This window comes from Micropterus salmoides, unplaced genomic scaffold (assembly GCF_014851395.1).
Source record: "Micropterus salmoides isolate LMB-PRFRI ecotype aquatic unplaced genomic scaffold, ASM1485139v1 Ms_hic_scaffold_20, whole genome shotgun sequence".
Classification (NCBI taxonomy): domain Eukaryota; kingdom Metazoa; phylum Chordata; class Actinopteri; order Centrarchiformes; family Centrarchidae; genus Micropterus; species Micropterus salmoides.
Genome location: NW_024041151.1, coordinates 12196937 through 12217303, shown reverse-complemented (window position 1 = coordinate 12217303; position 20367 = coordinate 12196937). Strand labels below are relative to the sequence as shown.

Here is a 20367-nt window from a genome sequence, read left to right as displayed (position 1 = left end):
CCTGTGGGACACCACATTCACAGTGTGTCTATAATGAGGCAGGGGTAAGGAAGGTTTGGGTCCAATGGGTTTCACAGGAAAGATCATCAAAGGCTGCAGTGAGTGGTTTCATTTACACACCAGCAAGTAGCTACTTAATACATTGATAGCATTTTAGCAGAAACCCAGGCATGGTTAGGTTTTTATCTTATGCTGAATAAGCTAAAGTTATTTTGTTTTAATGCCATACACATGTGTTGGTATGACAACATTTATGATTTATGTACCACAAAGGAGTCTGCTACAGCTAAGCTTAGTAGGAAGCAATTTTCAGTTGTTTTATCAAATTTTTTTTTGCTCAGACATTTTTAAACAACAACTGATTTTCTCATTTTGATCTTGCTTTGAAGTCAAAGGTGGAAGCAGCGGGCAGTAAACTTTTTGAAATTTCATTAAAGAACTCCTAATTCAGTCTACTCAGCTGCTATTTTGTCATGAGTAATAAGATGAGCGCTTCATAAAAGGCTGTAGGCGTCTCTGTTTGATGAGCTGACTTTCTGGATCTGACATGTTGGTACAGATGGCACAAAGATTAAGGGGGTTTTGCTCTCTTTGATAAGTTTATGAGCAAATCAATAGAAAAACAGTCATGGGAGTTGAAAGAGTAAAGTCTGATTAAAAAGGATAAGGATGAGAATTTAAGGGTATTGCCAATATGAGGAAATCGCTTAAAGAACCATTTTGACTTCCAAGCATGATGGTAGTCCCATAATTTCTACAGTGGACTTGTACAGTGCAGGCCAACTATAAATCTGCTATTTGTGTCTGTTCCCTGTGGGAGGTTATTGCTTAATGGAGACTGGTGGGCACTTCAGCTGACCCAAAATAAAACAGGGAACAAAGCAGGATTAATGGCTGGCATTAATTCCAGCAGTCACTTCACTTGCAGGTTTATTTTCATTAAATACATCAGAAACATCTGTTACAAGTCACCATGGGGGTGCAGCACAAGTTTAAATCTTGAAAGATGCTTGAGCCTATAAACCTCACCAGTAGTTACAAGAAAGATTAGTAAAATTGAAGACTAACTGAGCTTTTAGGTTAATTAAAAAATAAGTAATTGTGATGTAGAATTATAACTCTTGTTGTGTGCTGTTTTGGCACTGTTAATAAGGTCTAAATCATTACTCAGTCTTGCACTATACAGCCACCCCCTGCACTCAGTGCACTACTATTCTTTTGATATTTCCAGAGATGTGAAGTGTGTAGTGTGTGTAGTCTAGGAATAATAGTGAATATGTTAATAATACTGTTGATAATATACAATGTGGTACAGACAAATACTGTAGCGCTGGCCTGGAAATAACTATATAAATAATAATACAGCATTAAAGATATAGAATACACTATATCTAGAAACACACACGTAGTAACATAAAAAGAGCTCCAGGGTGTGCTTGGTTCTGACTGAGGCATCATGTATGCTCTCAGCTCTTGTGTTTTCCTGCTGCAGTAAAGCAAAACTGTCTGCAGCTTCTTCAGTGCAATGTGTCTGCCGAACTCAGCATCAGACACTAGGCCAGCCAATCTGCTTAATTACTAGTGGCTGGCAAAAAAATTAAGAAAGATGGAGGTGATGAGTTTGTGAGAGGCAGAGTGAAGAAGAAGATGAAAAGCAGCTGTTGTATTATTTGTTAAATTCATCCTAAAGTATGAGCTCTTTACTCATTATAATATCTGAAGTATCGTCTTTCCTTCATAATTTTTCAGAGCAAGACTGTGCATATTAATATTTGGCCCTGCTGAGAAAGGCAGAAAGTTTATAAACTTTCTACAAGAAGAGGGTTGACTGGTTTGTCCATAAGGAAAGTATTGTGAGAGACTATGTTGTATCTTAGATGCACATTTATTTCCCTTCACACTCACATGTGGCAGTTACTTCTCCTTGTCAGCAGACACTACTGTCTTTGTAGGATTTAGCTTAGCTAATCTTGAAAATACACCTGTTTTTGTTTTTGTTTTTTTATGCAGAATGGCTGTAGTTTAAACCTACCAATGAGCTATACTCAAACGGATCCAAGTGTCTGGTTGGCCTGATCAATATGCTAACATGACTCTGTACTGCCCCTCTGTGGCAAACTATGAGAACAGCACTTAAGGTCCCTTGCAGAGAACAGAGCAGTATAAAATGTCAGCTGCAGCTGAGGACTGACATTTCCTGTGATGGACCCCAGAGGACCCAGATGTCATGACATGTTAAACATATACACATACACACTCGTAAAAATGCAAACACCATCTGCTATAAAAAGATCTGCACTAAAAGGCAGTCTTAGCAATTACTGATTAGCTGTCCTACAATGCCATTTAACAAATACACTTGGCACAAAATGACAACACTGCACTGCATTTAACTTGTTTAAAAACAGGAGATGCAAGAGACGGGGACACATGGTCAACAACACGATGGGTATATCTATTTACAAGTAACTCCATTAAGGTTATAGTAAATTCACTTACAGAGCGATTAGGGTTATGCACTGAGAGTACCTGAAGGTGAAGGCTGTCCCTTCACAACGCCATTCTTCGTTCTCTCCTCAAAATTCATCACCTCTTTGTAGATTAGTTCTGCCGAGGAGCAAGGAAAAGAAGGAGTAATTTATCTCTTTTGTTCCCTGGACTATTTACTGTAACTATTTAATTCTTGGCTTTAAGGACAACGCTGTCAAACAGTCTAACCCTGCATGATAGCATACAAGCAGATAACAAACTAGGGAACTTCAATAGAGAAAAAGATATATTTAAAATATAAATACAAATGTATTTATTTTTTGTCTGACACACAAAATTCATTACTGCACATACAGAATAAAGTGTGTGTTGTAATATTGCCAGGTCACCCACTTTTGGTGATTTCCTGTTCTCACCTTTCCATTCATCAATGGAGTGTTCTCTTTCATCCAGCTGCTTGTCATAGATCTGAGGTGGAGGCTAGGGGGAGAGCACAACCGTCATGTTAGTAACAGTTTGGCGAACAACCCAGTGAACAAGATTCATTTAACATGAAATATCTATGGCTGATATCACTGGATATCTCCAGGTGGAATAGCCATACAAAAAACACTTACATACAAGGTTTTATGTTTACATAATGATGCATTGAATTTGGCAATATGGAATATGGAAACTGTTTACGAATAAATTAAAATATGGGCATGAAAAAAATATCAAAATGAGAAACACTTTTTGTTATTAACGTAATTTGATATTAACATAACATTGTTCTGTATGTACACAAAGAGATGCTGGCATACAAAGTAGGCACATGTGGAATATGAAGAAAATAAATAATGTAAATGAAGGAAAATTAACAGACAGTACTTTATTTATCCTTAACACATCCTTCACATAAAATGGTGATTGATTTATATAATTAAAATACCAATACATTGTCTGTCCAAATATATTAAAATATTTCATTAAACAACTGACAGAAATTTAGATAAGAAAAAAAGTGCAAAAGTGCCTATTTCCTCATATAGGATTGTCATTTCATCTAACAGTACACAAATATTCAATGTGGCACCCAACCCTTCTTATCACTCATTCATAGTGATCCTGCCCCAGAATCTGACAGCATAATCTCCCTGCAGGTGACAGGACCACCCATTAACCTCTGATACAACCTTGGAGGGACAGTTACAGGTCAGTTTTCTGCAGCTACAGGAAGACAGAAGTGAGAAGAATTTGTCAAATTAATATCCTACTACAGGAGTTATCCCATCTCAGCTTCTCACCATCCTGAAGCGGGATAACATGCAGCCTTGTGGATTTGCACAGACAGAGCCGCACCTCTTTTACACACTACAATAAAGCCTCTATATCCCATTGATGATATTTTAGTACAATGCCATATGCAGATTGTATTCTGTTCTCGAAATTTTTTTTATTTTGATTCTTTTTTTATCATGATTAATGACTGACAGTGCTGACCAAAATATGTCCAAATGTCTCCTTTAATCTATACTCTTTATAAACAAAGGTCCCATTGAATCATTTTCTTCGATGCAGAGCGGTTGTTATTTACCATGGATATTTGGATGAGATCTCTGGCCTTCATCAGCATGAGATGACATTAGAGAAAGGGAAAACAGCAGAAAATGTGTTGAAATGCCATATCATACACACCACATCAACTCTAACAACAATAGCATAATTAAAACCATCAACGGCTAGACAACTTACACAAGTGCACAGCATGAAATCCTCTAAAAATGATTGATAACTGCAATGGAGGTGTATCACGTGGCATCTACAAAAGCTACTATTAACCAGCGGGATATTTCACGTTTCACGCTGAAATTCATCAGCTGGTCATGCACTAATTAGTGTATTGCTGCAAGTAGAAGTGGTATCTGTACAACTTCATGGAGCTGCAGATGGCTTTTCCCAATCTCACTGTCACCTCATACCTAATGAGGCAATGAAGAAGAAATTAGACTTTACCAAATAGACCAGAAACACTACTACTCTTACAATAAAAACAGAACAATGCACTAAGTCGGCCTATTATAAAAAGCAGCAAAAACTTGACTTTCTGTATCTAAGGAGTAGCAGAAATTGGGGGTTATATTACTGAATCTAAAAACTGTGATGGTTCAGAACTCAGATATAAAGTATAAAACCATACGTGAGAGGAAAATGAAAATGAGATGTGAACCAAAAATTTAAAACATAATTAATAAATGTACTGATGCAGCAATTTTCACTGATACAGAACAAACTGTATCAACTGTTGTGTTGTACATCACTATAATTGCTTTTTGTTTCAAAAATAACATAAAAAATGAGGAGAGTCATCATCGTTATGTTTGGCATGCCATTGCAAATACAAAGTAAACACTGCTGACCATTCAAAGAGGGGAAGAGGATTGAGCTTGAGATAGTAATCAATACACAGCTCTGCCAAAGGCCTACTCACCGCCTCCACCTCAGCTGGATCATACCACACGTTGATGTAGGGGTGCTGTAAAGCCTCGTCCACCGATATCCGTTTAGCGGGGTCGATGATCAGCATCTTAGACAGCAGGTCTCTGGCCTGGCTAGCTGTGGTTTGGAAAAAAAACCCAGAAAACATCTGGTTGAGATCATGAGGCAACAAATACTCCTCTGGAAAGTGAAACACAATGAGGCAGAAAGGGAGGAAGAGAGAGAAAGTGATGTCAGGGATTAAACCGAATAATAAACAACAGCTTCTCAAGGGAAACCAGAATCTCACAAAGCCTCAATCACATGTGGATTAGCAAATAAACAGACCACTATTACAGAGTGAGAACTTTGGAAAAGAGTATTTTATTAAAACTGATAATATGTATGAAGTACAGATGATTCTGCAATACTTTATCAGCCATGCAGACATCTCTTCCTCTTTGATCTAATTGCAAATCGAGATTCTGGGTTGTCCCATATTCTCTGATTAATGCAAAATGTAGGTCTTGGAGCTATTTTCTTCTGTCAGCTTGCTCTGAAATGATATGCAAACTCAATACCTGCTCCTAGTCGTGTCTTTTTAAATGTAGTTTTAAAAGGGCATCAAGTATTATATCATCATATGCATCACTGTATTTAATTTGGCTTCACAGCATACACAAATGCCATAAGCATCAGCAGTCCCTCAGTCTCTCTACCCTCAGGCCCTCTTGGACTGATCTGAAATCGAGTACCCTTCAACCACACTCCATCCCTCTCATACAGACACTGACCCCACTATAAATAGATCTACAGCAGCAAAGGAGTGAAGAAACTGAATTGAGAACAGAGAAGAACAGATGAGCCGGGCGCACCCTCTGCATTTTGCCTCAGCATCAACACATCAATAACAAAAGGATGGTACATCTGTAAAATGACTCCTGTATCACTCTCCATCCACCTTTCCTTAATCCCTGTCTATCTTTCTTCCTTTCTCTCTATCCTACACCACTGTCTGTCTGCCTCTTCCCCCTTCAGTTCAAAACTACCAAAGCCCAAGGGATGTCTGCTTCAGTTCCTACCTCTGACAGTACAAAACAGCAGCACTTCAACTAGGTCTCACACCCTCCCACTCTCTCTCTTTCTAGGTGCATTTTCTTTAACACTGCATCCCAGCAGGAAGCCGCCGGAATACGAAAGTGATTCATGAGAATTTTACCAGACAGGAGCCTTGATGTAGAAGCAGGGCAATGGAAAAGTGAGCCTCATTCCAGGGAATTTCCACTTTTTAAAATACTTGAAATATAGATTGCACTCAACTGAGATAGAGACGAGACATGATGTCTTGGTTAACCTTCTGCGTTAGAATAGACTAAATTCACCACTGCACACAGAATGGGGTTTAAAAAGTAAAATTTTAGAGAACACATTTCAGTTTAATGTAGATGCCCAAAGGCATTTTTTATGAGGTAAAAGTTTACCAAAACACAAGACTAAATATTGCAAAACTAAGAGTCTACAGCTCTGTGAGCTCTGTGAGGCTGTAGGCTACCACAGCGGTGCTTTGAGCTAGATGCTAACATTAGCATGCTAACATGCTCACAAAGACAATTGCTAACATGCTATTTAGCAGGGATAATGTTTACCGTGTTCACCATATTTGTTTAAAGTTTTAGCATGCTAATATTTGCGAATTAGCACTAAACACAAAGTACAGCTGAGGCTGATGGGAATGTCGTTATTTCTGCATTAGTTATAACACTACAGTGGTGCAATGGATAAGACTATGCCTTTGGTGTGAGAGACCCGGGTTCAATCCCCCACTGTGATCCATCCACCATTGTGTCCCTGAGCAAAACACTTAACCCCTAGTTGCTCCAGAGGCGTGCGACCTCTGACATGTATAGCAATTGTAAGTTGCTTTGGATAACAGTGTCAGCTAAATGTAAACATTTTGACCTGGTGATCTGATGCTCCTGGGGAAACATTAAGGGATCACCAAAGTTATTATGATTCATTTGGAGGGGCACATGGATGTCTCTTACAAATGTTATGGCGCTCCATCCAGTAGTTGTCAGGGTTAGGGTTAGGACAACGCAACACTCCTCAGCAATGACTGCTTTCCTGTCAAGTGTTATGAATGAGAGGTAGTCAGGAATGTTCCAAGACTGGCTATATAATTTATTGAAACTTATAATGGTTAGACATCATATCTCTGTTTTGATTTAATAGCAGGCATTATGATTTTAATGGCACCTCGCTGGTACTCAATCACGTGTGGTGTGAGTTGTATATACCTTATGTTTCAGGGCTTCTGTAGTTAAGAAAGATGCTGGTGTCAAATAAAAAAACCTATGAGTGATTTAACGGTGTGGGTAATTAGTTTTTTGGGAGATCATCACACAACAGACATTACAGAATCACACCACAGGGACATTATGTGTGTCTGTCTATATAGATGTGCAAAGGTTTTAAATTCAAATTGTCAGTCAATAAAATGGGAGGCACATAGACAAGTGGACATACATGACAATACCTTACAAACACTGAAATCTGAGAAAGCTTTCATTGACGTTCTCACCTTTGAGTTTGTTGTGCTCAGAGTCAGCAGGGAAAAGGCAGTCGGGGAAGAGCTTGGGAAAGGTGAGGCCTGCATACTTTGGCCGGTTCTCGACATAGTTCCTCACTGTGGGCTGAAGCTTCTTCATGAACTCTGGTGAGGGTGTGCCCAGCTGCTCAATCACCTTGTTCCACTGGTCGATGTCTGGTGTGGTGGGTCAGGATTAAGGGAAACACACATATACTATGCAGCACCCTATATGCCTCCTGTATAATATGCTACTATGTTTACTTAAGAAATGTAAAAAAAAAAACTAGGTCTGTTAGACAGTATAATCACTAAGTATACAAATAAGAAGAGTGCTAAAAAGCACAATCACCAAGTCTCACTAAGTTACTTGAAGCATTTCTGATCTAAAAAACAGTTGAGTCCCATCTCACTCTCCATTGAGATTTATGGGCCTCAGTATGCATCTGATCAATAGTTCGCCAATAATTGTGTGCATAAGAAATTCTATGAATAAATCTTAAGCTTTTCTTTTCACTCTCTGCTTCCCTTCTATTACTTTCCCATTCCTTAAAAACTCCCTCCAGTGTTTGGCTTCCTGGGACACCTTTGTTCCACTTGACACATTCATTTATCTTTTATATTAAAATACATGAAATGCCAATCTATATTCCCTTTACAATGCTCACCTAACAAGCAGGAATTGGGTCAAAGAGCCGACCTGCTGTGAGCCTACTGACCAGAATATGCAAGTTTTTAAATAACAAGAGACATGTAGCATGTATATGTGGTTTTGTTTGTGTGTGCAAATATGGTTGTGGGGTGTGTCAGCTTGTGATTCCCCTCCCTGTTGGCAACAAATATTTCCTCTCTCACCCCTCCACACACTTCGAATGACCCCCTACCCTCCCCATGTTCTCACAGAGGATGCCAGTTGAGGTAGTTAGCTGCCAGGGCCACCAGAGATCCCCCTTACTTCATCTTGCTGGAACGCCACACACTTCCACCTCCTTTTTGTCTCCATTGCACATTGGCCATGATCAACACAGTGCTCAGTCAGGCAGTTTTTTTTCATCCACTAAGGTTCTTATCCATGGCTATTTGGCAAGTTGTTGGATTTGCTCAGATAGCTTAAGGTGATTTTCCACAGTATGTCAGTGCCAAAATGCATGATGCTCCAGTGTGTTTGGCGTTATTCAGGTCTTAAAACAGGGTGCCATGCACCTGAACGAAACTTCTCTCAAGAAAGTGCTGTGGGGTTTCTACTACATTTAGGTTTATATATGAAACAGAGTGTGGGTCTGAGAGGTCAGAAGGATACGGTCAGTCCCAGGGAACAGCACTGTCCCTCTTATCACCTCTCCAAAGATGCAGCCGACTGACCACATGTCCACTGGGGTAACACAAGCACACACACAGGCACATGCACAAGCACACACACACATACTCGCATTACCAACATCTATCAAAAATCACTTCAAACTTCTACCCCCTCCATAACTTACATTTATAAATACATATTATATATAAATATGCTAAAAACAAACCTCTCTTGTCTTTTTAGTGTTTGATTCCACTGAATTATGTGTACCTAACAATACTGCCTTCTAAACTTCTTATCTAAAATTATGGAAATTAAAAAACATATTTTCCAGTTTTTTCCAACTCAGGATAAAAAAAGTAACAGTTACTTCATTGGAAAACACAAAATCCGCACATACAACATGCTAATCTTTAACGGCACATCAACTGATTAACATTTAATGTTAGCATTAAGTTGGATAATCTGTCAACACCTTGCTAATGTTAAAATGCTAGAGTTAGTGCTAGTGTTGTAGTACTTGAGACCAGTCTTAAGACCACATATTGATGGTATTGGTCTTGTTGTGGACTCGACCGTATTTGTACTCGGTCTCTTATTTCAAGACCAGTTAAGACCATAACCTTGGGAATATCAATAAACTGCTTTTGCATTGTCTGATTTATTTGTTAACATCCTGACTTTGATTGGATGTAAAACTTATTGCTTCAAATGCAACCAATAACCCTAATTAAAAATGTGTTGTTCCTGTTAATGACTGTCACCCCTCCCCGCGATGTTGAACATGGAAAAGGAGTATTGCATAAAGAGCTTTCAGCTCTGTTCAGTGGCTGTTTTTATGGGAATCTGGATCTTTCAGATCAATTTGGTCTTGACTTGGTCTTGGTTTGGGCGTTCTTGACTACAACACTAGTTAGTGCTAGTTACAAACGTTCATTTCACTCTTGGTGTGCCTTTCTTGGATTTTTATTTCATTTATAGCAAACTTTTACACAGAAGAGAAGACACTGCTAGCCTCTAATTTGCTTTAATACTTTTTTGGTAGCATAGGAAGTGATTTTAATTTCACCCATATCCTATTCCTTCAGATCTAACTGGCGTGGGATTTAATTTAAATCCTCATTTCAAATAAACCCTGATGAATATTCAGTTTCACTAGGAAATATGTCACATTACTGAAGCTATAGATGCTCTAACTTCTGTTCCTCTATGACTTTGCACTTTATAAATGAATCACAAATATAGTGTGATACATTGCTAAAGTAAGACTGCTACTTCTGCAACATGACAATTTGAATTGCATGCATGTAATTACCTGTCTACATTTATGCTACCCGTAAGCCACAAATAAAATACAACTTTAATTCTCTTGCCATCACTCCAAAGCCACTTATTAAACACACTGCAGTACTAAATGGCCATTGAACACCCAGTCACCCTGACGCAGTGCTGTGCCCTGTGCAGGCTGACTGCTATTGTATGTCATTATTTGAAAGACACTTAAGAAGGTGCAAAAACTCCAGCCAGGTCAATGCTTCAGGTTGAAAAGACTATGAAGTAAATTCAGATTAGCAACAACAGGCTACAGTGTAGATCTAATCTATAAGCAGAAGATGAACAAAGAGTGTCCCGTAACAGTTTATCGACCTACAGTAAGAAAGGATGGAGTGTTAGATGATAAGAAGGTCTTAATGGCAGCAGAGATGGAAGGCGAGAGATATTGCTCATTGAAGAGTTTACTCTTTTCCAGAGCACAGGGACTGCATGTTCAAGGATGCAGAGACCAGATTAATAGCCACAACCTGCATCCACACAGGTCTTGTGTTTCCCACTGCTGCCTCTAAACAGCACTGTAGTTTTCAGGAAGTGTTACTCAAACATGAGCAAATAGTGCATTTGTTGAATACCATTATTTTCAACTGGGGATTGTGTGAGCTTTTGAGTAGCAGCAACAGGATGGTGTATGTGGGGTTGACTCAAAATTACAGTACCCAAGCTCATAATGAAAGAATGTGTTACCCAGTGCAATGGTGTGGCTCTCCTGTGTGTTTTATTAGCTTCTGCACAACTGTGGAGGTCAATGACACTGAGAAATTAGTGATATCAGGCTTTGACTTCATTGATGGTTTTGGGTTTTCATGGGATGAGCTCACAAAAAGAGAAATGTAGAACATCCCTAAGGTATCCTTTAACATATTTAAATACTTTCTACCTTCCATCATCCTGGTTTTAATACTTTTCCATCATGGCAGCTGTCTCATTTTTTTTAATTAGACGCTAACATGCTAACAGTCTACACCTTTAACATTTGAACTTTCCTCACACTACCAAGTGAGTTCCCTTTCTAAGCTGATATTAACAGGTGCTCAAAATGAATACATTAATTATTCATTATTAATTCACTGAATGCTTTCTAACTATGTCTGACTCACATATGTGGGCCCCCTAACGTGCACAAACTCAGCATGGAGACTATTGATCTAAATCCATCCTGCTGAAAGAAGCCATCTCAGGGATGCAAACAGCCCCCTCACTGCAGGAGAACAAACCAGGTAGCACTCCAGAAACACTCTACACATTACATTACAATATTCAGAGAGAGAGAACATCCTCTTGCCAAATTCAGACATATTGACTTAAGAGCAAGAATGTATGATTCTTATTTAATGATGTTATTGCAAGTGTTAAAAGAAGATCAGTTGAAATGTGTTATAAAGACAGCCAGATGTGAGTGTGGTTTAGTTCACCTCAGTAACATACAGAGACAAGTACTATTCAAAGTGTGTGTGTTTTAAAAGTCAGTTGAATCCATCTTGAGACACTTGAAACCCAACATGGATGGCAGTATTTAAAACAAAGAATTACTGATTAATTTCATTTTTCATTATAATCGGCAGACATAAACCTATAAACAAAAATAGTGTTACCATCAGATAACATCGTTGTGTGTAAACAAGGATACAGTCCCGCCCAGGGAAGAGGATTTTGTGGCGCACCATTTCTCCCATAATGCACCCCACCGACCATATATCCACTGCACGCATAGAGGTGACAGTGAGACGAAGAGGGAGCAAAAGGAAAAGAGAGGAAGGCAAAGGTTAGTGTTAGATACGCCAAGCTTTCTGGGAGAAGCAACAGTGATTAGAAGCTGTTATTCAGTGAGGGTGGAATAATTAGCGAGGATGTAACATAGAGATAAATTAAAATGTAATACAGTAGAAGTGCAGTAAAAGTGAAAAGCAGAGCCTTAGAAGGACTAACTAACGGTAGGAAAGAACCCTCAGAGGCTACACACTTCCATCCATGGGAGGACTATGGCTAATGAGTCATAGCTTAGGCTGGCATTCAATCACATGTCTAATGTTCTGGGGACTTGTGACTCATGCCTCCAACACTAGCTCATTTGCAAAGTGCAACTCAACCAGAACTCAGCAGGCAGAGTTTTTCTGATACTTGTGTTTGAATTACTTTTAAGTGTTTTGTAATTCGTATTTGACAAGGCAGAAAAAATTCATATGTAATTTGTAACAAGGTACTTCAGAGTATAGAGACATTTTGTATTTTCAAAATACTTTCTCCATGATTCATAAAACATAAAAAACAACACTAGATCAAAACCTGGCTGGGCCATGTGTGATACCCATGGGGTTATCTACTGATCAAGCTTGATTTAACGCAACCCTACCCTCTTCAGCTCCGTTTGAGAGACTGTTCTCATCTGCAGGATTAATATTCCATCCACACAGAAGGCGGTTAACACCAGAAATATTTGAATAGTTAGTTGTTCTTAAAGGCAACTCAATAGGCTACTAATTGAAGTGGCTGTCATGTCTTTGAATTGGAAAGGAGAATGTTTCTACATACTGTACAAGGCTATTTTCAGTTACATTTTGGTTACAGTTGTATTCATGTCTTCCTTCCGGTAGAGTTCAAACTGTCACCAGAGCCTTGTTGTGTACATTATAAAAATCTGAAGGTTCTGCAATTTTGTATAAATTCAGAATGTCCAATGTCACAAATGTAATTACCTGTATTTTGAAAATCCATGTTTTTTATCTTAATACATTTTCTGGCACCAGTATTTTGTATTTTATTTTGATACATTTCTTTGGAGGGGGGGGTTGTTTGTTTGTGTTTCATCTGCATTAACTGAGCAAAAAGTAGACTGACTCCAGCATCCTTTAAATATGTCTGAATTTCATTTTCCAATCAAGCTCAAATGCACTGAATTATCATGACTCCTTACCATTCTCTTTGTAGCCCATTCCCAGGATAACCTCTGGGGCTCTGTAGTATCTAGTCACCACATAAGGGGTCATCATGAAGCTGGTGCCCGCAGTCCTAGCCAGACCAAAGTCCAGGATCTTCAGGGTGCAGTCTGACTTCACCACTATATTGCTTGGTTTGAGGTCCTGGAGATGGGAAAATTCAATACTAGTTCAATTTTAATTTTAATCAGAAATACCTGAAACTGTAAATAATGAAACTATTTTAAAGTAAAGTTCTCTCCCAGTCTGGATTTCCCATTTCCCATTGCACTATGGCAATGCTTCTGTTAACTCCCACTTTGTTTGCTCCAGTTAACCTGCCAGCAAGGAGCTTCACTGGGAAGATGTAACACATGCCACCTGGAATCCCTTGTTAGCCAAATGAATGACCAAGGTGATGTCAAGGTATATGGCAAACCTACTAAAGTCAGACTCCAAATTGCTACCCCAAAATATATTAAACCCCCAACACAAAACACATTCATTGGTTAAACAAGAAACTTGAGATGCGTGGCTTTCCTACCCTGTGAATAATGCCGGCTGAGTGCAGGTGTTTGATACCACAAAGCATCTGGTAGAGCAGGTAGGACATTCTCTCATGGTCAAGCTCCATCTGAATCACCTGGCACAAGTTGGCATCCATCAACTCCATCACTAGGTACCTGAGAAAAAGTTTGATTGATTTATGGTTAACAGACGTATCAGTTGAGTGACAGTTGAGTTAGCTGTCTATTAAAGTCATTTGAAAAGGTGAAAGTCATAAACTGAGCACTCTGCATCCCTTCTACCAGCCCTTCTGGCTGAAAAAATGAAATGTGCCACAAAGACATTCTCATTCATCATTCAGTATGAGAACAGGATACATCCAGCAGCCTCAGATTACACCTACAGTACTTTCACTGACTACACTCCAGCGGTTGTGAGTAATAAGCACATAATGCATGATAAAATCAGTCCCCTTCATTTCTCTGTCACGTGATATACCAGATTAAATAGAAACCAGTAGCCTTTCTTTGCCTGTTACACAAGCTAAATTAATATGTTTTCATGGAAATGTAATTATGCAAAGGATCATTTACTATACTCACACATCCTGGAATTCCTCTAATGATTTCTGTGGTGTGAAGACATTTAATAAACTGATTATCTGAAAGAGAGAACAGCATTGAGAGGGTCATCATCAACATATGGAAGGTAAATATACACACAAAATCTGTGTTACAGCAAGGGACGAGGATATTAATTGGTAATGACCCTGATAACGGACACTGCTGAGCGAGAGACAGAGTAAACCGAAGTAGTGAGTTAAAGAGTGGGGATAAATGTGGAGGAGAAGAAAAGAGCAGAAACTGCAGCTCTGGAGATTACACTCATGCCTTAAAATGCACTCTGTTTCACTCTCCTGCCTGTTTGGTACATTCCTGGAGGCAATGGATTTAGCACGGTTGCAACATTGCAGTTGCTCATCGTTTTTGCAAAGGGATTTTGAACCAAAAATATACACTGTCTGGGGTACATTTTAAAAATGACAATGGATACATTTTCCTTCTTCCCACACTCCTTACTACCACTGTTTCCCCTCTGCTGAGTCACTTACATTTTTGTGATTGACACATTTCATGAGCACCAACTCCCGGTATGCCCTCTTGGCATGTGTCTGGTTCTGGAAAGGTCTGCTCAGCTTCTTGATGGCTACATTTCTGTCCAGGACAGCATCATAGCCCGCACTGCAGAAGAAAACCCACAGCAGAACTGTTTAGTATTCATAGCTGGATGAATCACTCTCTGTGTGTGATTGTATGACATTGAGACAATCCACCCTGAAAGTCAATGGTCACAAAAACAAATGGATTATTTTTCACATTTCCAAGCAAACAAAGACTCATGGAAATAGATGACAGATGACTTGAACTCATAATTTTATCTGTGAAAATAAGTTTGAGAATGAATATGATCTTCTCAGTAACAAGAGAAACTCACATTCAGACATTTTGGGAAATACGCTTGTTAGCTTTCTTGTGGAGACGTAGATGAGAAGATAGAAATTGCTGGCAGTTACATCTAAATCAAATTCAATATTAACTCTAATAAAATCGATTCAGCTAATTTTACGGAAGTTATACACAGTTTATTTGGTTTCTGATGATTTACTCCAAATATGTAACACAGCAAAAGTAGTTAATTTAGGGTATTGAAATGACGTACTAGCCCTGCGATGGACTGGCGACCTGTCCAGGGTGTACCCCACCTTTCGCCCAATGTAAGTTGGGATTGGCTCCAGCCCCCCGCAGGATAAGCAGTTGACGATGGATGGATGGATGGAAATGATGTACTAACAACGAGGCTAGCTGTGGGCGTAACCATTTTGAAATAGTGAATATTCTCAAATAGGAATACTGTCACTGTCACTGTGACCTACCAAGAAATAGTCCGGCACATTTTACCTTTGTTCAGAGCCAGGCTAGTTGCTCCCAGCTAAGCTAAGCGTCTCTTGGTTCCAGCGTCATATTTAGTGGACAGATAAGAGAGTCGTATCATTAACCATTATCATAAAACCACTAGGCTATTTGTCCTTTTTTACATGTATTTGTTACTCTTCTTCTCATCTAACTCTTAGATTTCCCAAAATTCCTTTAATTCTACTTACAACCATTCAGATGCTACAGCCTACAAAAGACAGACATCTCCCATTTCTAATTATTAGTATGAACTATCCATTAACGTTCTACTTGATTATATTATGATTAACATTAATGCTGTAGCTGTATTATAAACAACAACAAATATATAAAGCAAGGGGGGTGTAAGTTATAAGTTGTTTATTTTTCCATGAAGTGACTCAACCCATTTTGGAGGTCATTTCAGCAGAGTGAGTTCTTTGCTGGCTCAACACAATCCCAACCCCTGAAAACCTTTGGGATTTTGGCTCTTTGTGTTTATGTTTGCTTTCAGTGAAAAGCAGTGCCTAGATGAGAAAAAAAATCCCACGAACATCACATTCTCATCTATATCTTATGCCTTTTCTGACAAATACTCCCTAAAATACGCTACAAACTGAGTTTCAAGGCATCCGTATGCAGGCATTCTACAACCCTAATGAAGATGCCACCGTGTGTGGGTTTGTGGATGGCTGGGTTGGATACACAGTGGTTCGTCATGTCCCTGGAGACTGAAGGCCACGGATGGTGTGTGACCATGGAAACAGTGGAGCCTTCATAAAAGCATTGATCCAATAGGGATTTGAGCCTGTCATCACTTTTCTAGGGGAGTGAAAGATGATGTAATGACCAGCTAAACTACTTAAAGCCTTCATTCCTTCAAAGATGCTTCTGAAAGCTCATTCTGACTGAGCACACAAGTCATAAGGGCAGAGATGGGAATTAGCAGAGTGAGTCAGTGATACAAGTTTGCCCTCATTACCATGGTCTCAGGCTTTACAGAGGAGTGTTCTTATTGCATTAGAAAAGCAGAATACATACTGTACTCACTTGGATCACTGCTTGTATGTATATTGTAGTTTTCTCTGTGCACAGTCAGCTGCTGTGAGTGCATGTATATTGTAATTGTTAGTGGAAGGGAATTCCAGTGTAGATGTGATTATGTCCTCCAGTTGGGGATTATGCTGGATATAAAGCATGGTAAGCAAGCCACTCTAATCATTTTATCATCATGTTAGAACAAAACCACTCAGCATAAATACACATGTCACAGTCTTTTGGTATGTTGTTGATGTGCTTGTTAATCTAAATGAGACCATTTCCATAGTGTATCCCATTTGATCTCTATAATCAGTGGGACATTATATCAGTCTGTGGGGTTTTATGTAGTTTGGTTGTGGTAATACCATAACCATATGACACCAGATGACAGCTGTGAGCAGAGTCAAGCAGCACACAGCAGAGCAGGTTAAATTAGATTTGCACTGTCTCCCTGCCATCCATCTCTACAATATCCTTCATATGGGCACAATCCCAGCTTTAGCAGTTACAGCCTGTCCAAGCTCCTTTGCAAATGCACAAAATTGCTTTGGAGCGGAAGCGGAGAAGGGCCAAGGGCATGGGAAGCAAAGGAAGGACAATAAGAGAGTGCAAGTGGAGGGCAGGGGGTTTAGAGTGTTGAGAGCCAGTGATTTTTATCTAGTATATAAGAAACGCAAAAATAAAACATGTTAATTAGGGTCATCCCAGGGAGAGTCTCTGAGGTGGGTATATGGCCACAGTGACACAGCATTAACATAAATATAACTTTCCCTTCTCTTGCATCATCTGTAAGATGCATTCCTTTAAGTGGAGCCTTGGCAGTGGTTCTACTGAGTTCTGACAGGGCAGGCATGAGATGAATTACAATGAATACAAGCTCTCTCTGCAATCCAGATTAAGGATTCACTTAAGTGCTAGGCCCTTATGGCCCACACATCCATATTCTAAACAGCAGACATGTCAGCTCATAGCACTGGAGAGGATATGAACCAATAGTGAATCCAAATCTACTTTTAACTTGTTTTAAATATTTTTCAGCTTCTACTGAGAAATACTACTTATATTTTGAAACTTTCTATAAGTAGCAGCAACTCACTTTAATTTTCTTATTTATTATTTTACTTCAAAATTCAAGTTTAAAATACATTTCACTACTTGATTACTACATAAGAGGAAGCCCACTTCTCAGTTGCTCTGCTTCAAAAAGGTCCATCAGTCAGTCAGTCAGTCAGCTGAAATTAATATTCACCCAAATGATCAAGACACGATTATTTTGCTTTTTTACCACTGGGTTGCCGCCATTTTCCTGAATTTATTTCCAGGAAACACTTTACTTTTTTATTACTTTGTGGTTTAGCTAAGCTAAGCCTAATCAGTACTTTTTAACCATTATTACAAGTATATTCAAAGCAACAATTTAAGATGTTGGCCTATAGTTCTTGTGCTTTTAACTGATCATAGTGTAAAATATAGGCTTGTTTTACTAATGCATTTAAAACATTACTGATTGAAAATAAACATAATGATTCAGATTAATTTGCCCTTTTGAAGGAACATCTACCTGTTTGCCAATACAGGATTAAAACCCAAAGTAGGTCAAAATGACCAAATGATCCTAAAGAATTAAAACTTTTCTATATTCACAGGTTTTTTCATTGAGCTGATTCATTCCCTTTCACTAATTTCTGCAAAGACAAGTTATATGGCTGCATGCCGTGCTTTCAGATGCTTTGATTGGCCAAGCATAATGGGACCACATCAGGGTTTTCAGCAGAACAGAATTACACCATGGAAACATATAATTTTCTAAAATTACATTTTGCAGCCCTTCACTCACATAACAGCGAAAACAATAAGCAGAGATTCTCCTCCCTTAATAATCTCCCACAGCAACAAAGCACAAGACAATTACAAAAACAATTTACAGCTTAATGGGATAATCAGATATTAAATACTACATAAAGAACATATCAAATAGCTTGATATGATGTAAAACAGGACATAAAAGAAATGCACTGTTGAGTACTTACCAGACAATTCCCTGAGCTCCAGAGCCAATGGGCTTTAAATTCTGATAACGTTTTAAAACTGTGAAGGTGGAGTCTCCCACTTCCACACTGTAGAACTGGTTGTCCACTTTGCTTTTGCTCATGTTGTAATGTTTGGCAATATATGACACATCCACTTGTTTTCCAAAACCCTGCGTGAAGCAAACACAACAGAAAAACAATTTGTGATGATGAAGACCATTTATGTGTTTACTTACCTGGCAAGTAATAAAATATCTGGAAGTAAAATGTTTTACAAATTTTTGTAAATTGTATGTTGTTGTTAAACCATCAATGAATCAACAGTCAATAATATTTAGTTGCTGCTATATTATCAACTCCTTGTCTGCATTTAATATCAGTCTACATTGGTACTTTTCCAAGCAACAAAAAAAGTATGTGTTAGAGGCATACACAGGGCAGGACATACAGTAGAGTTTAAACCATTTCCATGCAGCTATGTAATGACATTACTGCCTCTAATGTCTTTACTATATTGTAACTGTAGACATTATTCTTTTATGAATGTGTACACGATAATCAGGCTATAATTACTTGGGCAGTGCAGTTGAACAAATGGTACAACAACAAAAATATCAGTTAATTACAGACTGGGTAATTACAACACAGTTCACAAACCAAACAAGGCTGTGCCACTGTGTGTTAATGAGAGGCACAAGTTTGAGACACTTTCCACAAACGCGATGAAAAATTTGCAGCCAGCGGTACCGGAGTTGCTATTAAACATCAAGCTACACATGCATGCGTAATGTGTACATCACATCCAAATTAATTTATTATTTTATAATAAATATAATTAATAATTTGATCTACAGTGAAATAGCCTTTAGCAAACCCAGCAGTTCTCACACAAGCAGTGCTGTGACATAGACTGCAGAGTTTATGAAATTATAGCCCCACAGGAGTCACAACTCAAGGGAAGATGGGGGATCAGTTAGGAAGTCATTTCAGTGTCAGATAAACACTTGAGATAGTGAACTTTGTGGAAAATTAGGTATGCCTGAATTATTTTTAGCTTTGCATGAAATTAATTATCAACACATGGCAAGAAACTCTTTTTACTTTCTAAAAGAAAAATCTTTTCTGCGGGATATTTTCACTATAGCTCCTAATCGCAGATGGAAACCATATTGAATTTAAATTCTAACAACATTATGCTAATTTTTATTTTTATTCTTAGGTAAATTGTGCTAGTGTTTGGAAACTCAGACAGGTCTTGAGTTATCACAGTTTTTTACACGCAGAAACACAACAACACCACAACATATAGAGCAATGAAGGGGAAATGGAAGTGAATGAATACTGTACCTTTTTTACCTGTAAGGAACACACACCTGACAAAAGGCTATTTTCACATCCAGGATTGGTTGGCTGCAGTTATATAAGAAATGTCTGCTCATAAATACCTACAAGACACAAACACAGAGAGAGAGCCAGGGTCAGAGAGTGAGTGTGGTGTGGACATCAGTAAAAGGAAGCTGCAGTTTCTCATATATATATATACTGTATGTATATGATGTGAAATAAACTGAACCCTCACATATAAACTGTACTCTACTGGGAACACAGAGAGTGGTACATTAATCTACATCAGAATCACTTGCACAGCCTTTCTGAGTAAAGGATTCTTCGACATGTTTACAGTGATGGAAGAGCTGTTTGGACCCTTGGACCTTTCCTGGTGTGGGATTAAATTCTCCCAGAAAATTCACTGCTG

At 38.6% G+C, this 20367-nt stretch overlaps 1 protein-coding gene across 11 annotated transcripts in view; it reads right to left on the bottom strand.

The window, feature by feature from the left end:
- The window catches only part of mapk10 (mitogen-activated protein kinase 10), a 37219-nt gene that overhangs the window by 4485 nt on the left and 12367 nt on the right, over positions 1-20367 (bottom strand). For 3 of the 11 annotated variants that reach the window (XM_038734577.1, XM_038734573.1, XM_038734578.1), the window contains exons 2-13: positions 19985-20056; positions 18612-18781; positions 14700-14829; positions 14191-14249; positions 13626-13764; positions 13081-13246; positions 11797-11868; positions 7529-7711; positions 4961-5085; positions 4067-4093; positions 2907-2970; positions 2530-2607 (exon numbers count right to left, since the gene is read on the bottom strand). In XM_038734577.1, coding sequence (XP_038590505.1) covers positions 2530-2607; positions 2907-2970; positions 4067-4093; positions 4961-5085; positions 7529-7711; positions 11797-11868; positions 13081-13246; positions 13626-13764; positions 14191-14249; positions 14700-14829; positions 18612-18781; positions 19985-20056 — 1285 coding nt within the window. Of the gene's footprint in view, positions 1-2499; positions 2608-2906; positions 2971-4066; positions 4094-4960; positions 5086-7528; positions 7712-8834; positions 8907-11796; positions 11869-13080; positions 13247-13625; positions 13765-14190; positions 14250-14699; positions 14830-18611; positions 18782-19958; positions 20057-20367 lie in introns of all 11 variants that reach the window. The other 8 variants (XM_038734582.1, XM_038734583.1, XM_038734579.1 and 5 more) reach the window with 6 other exon arrangements.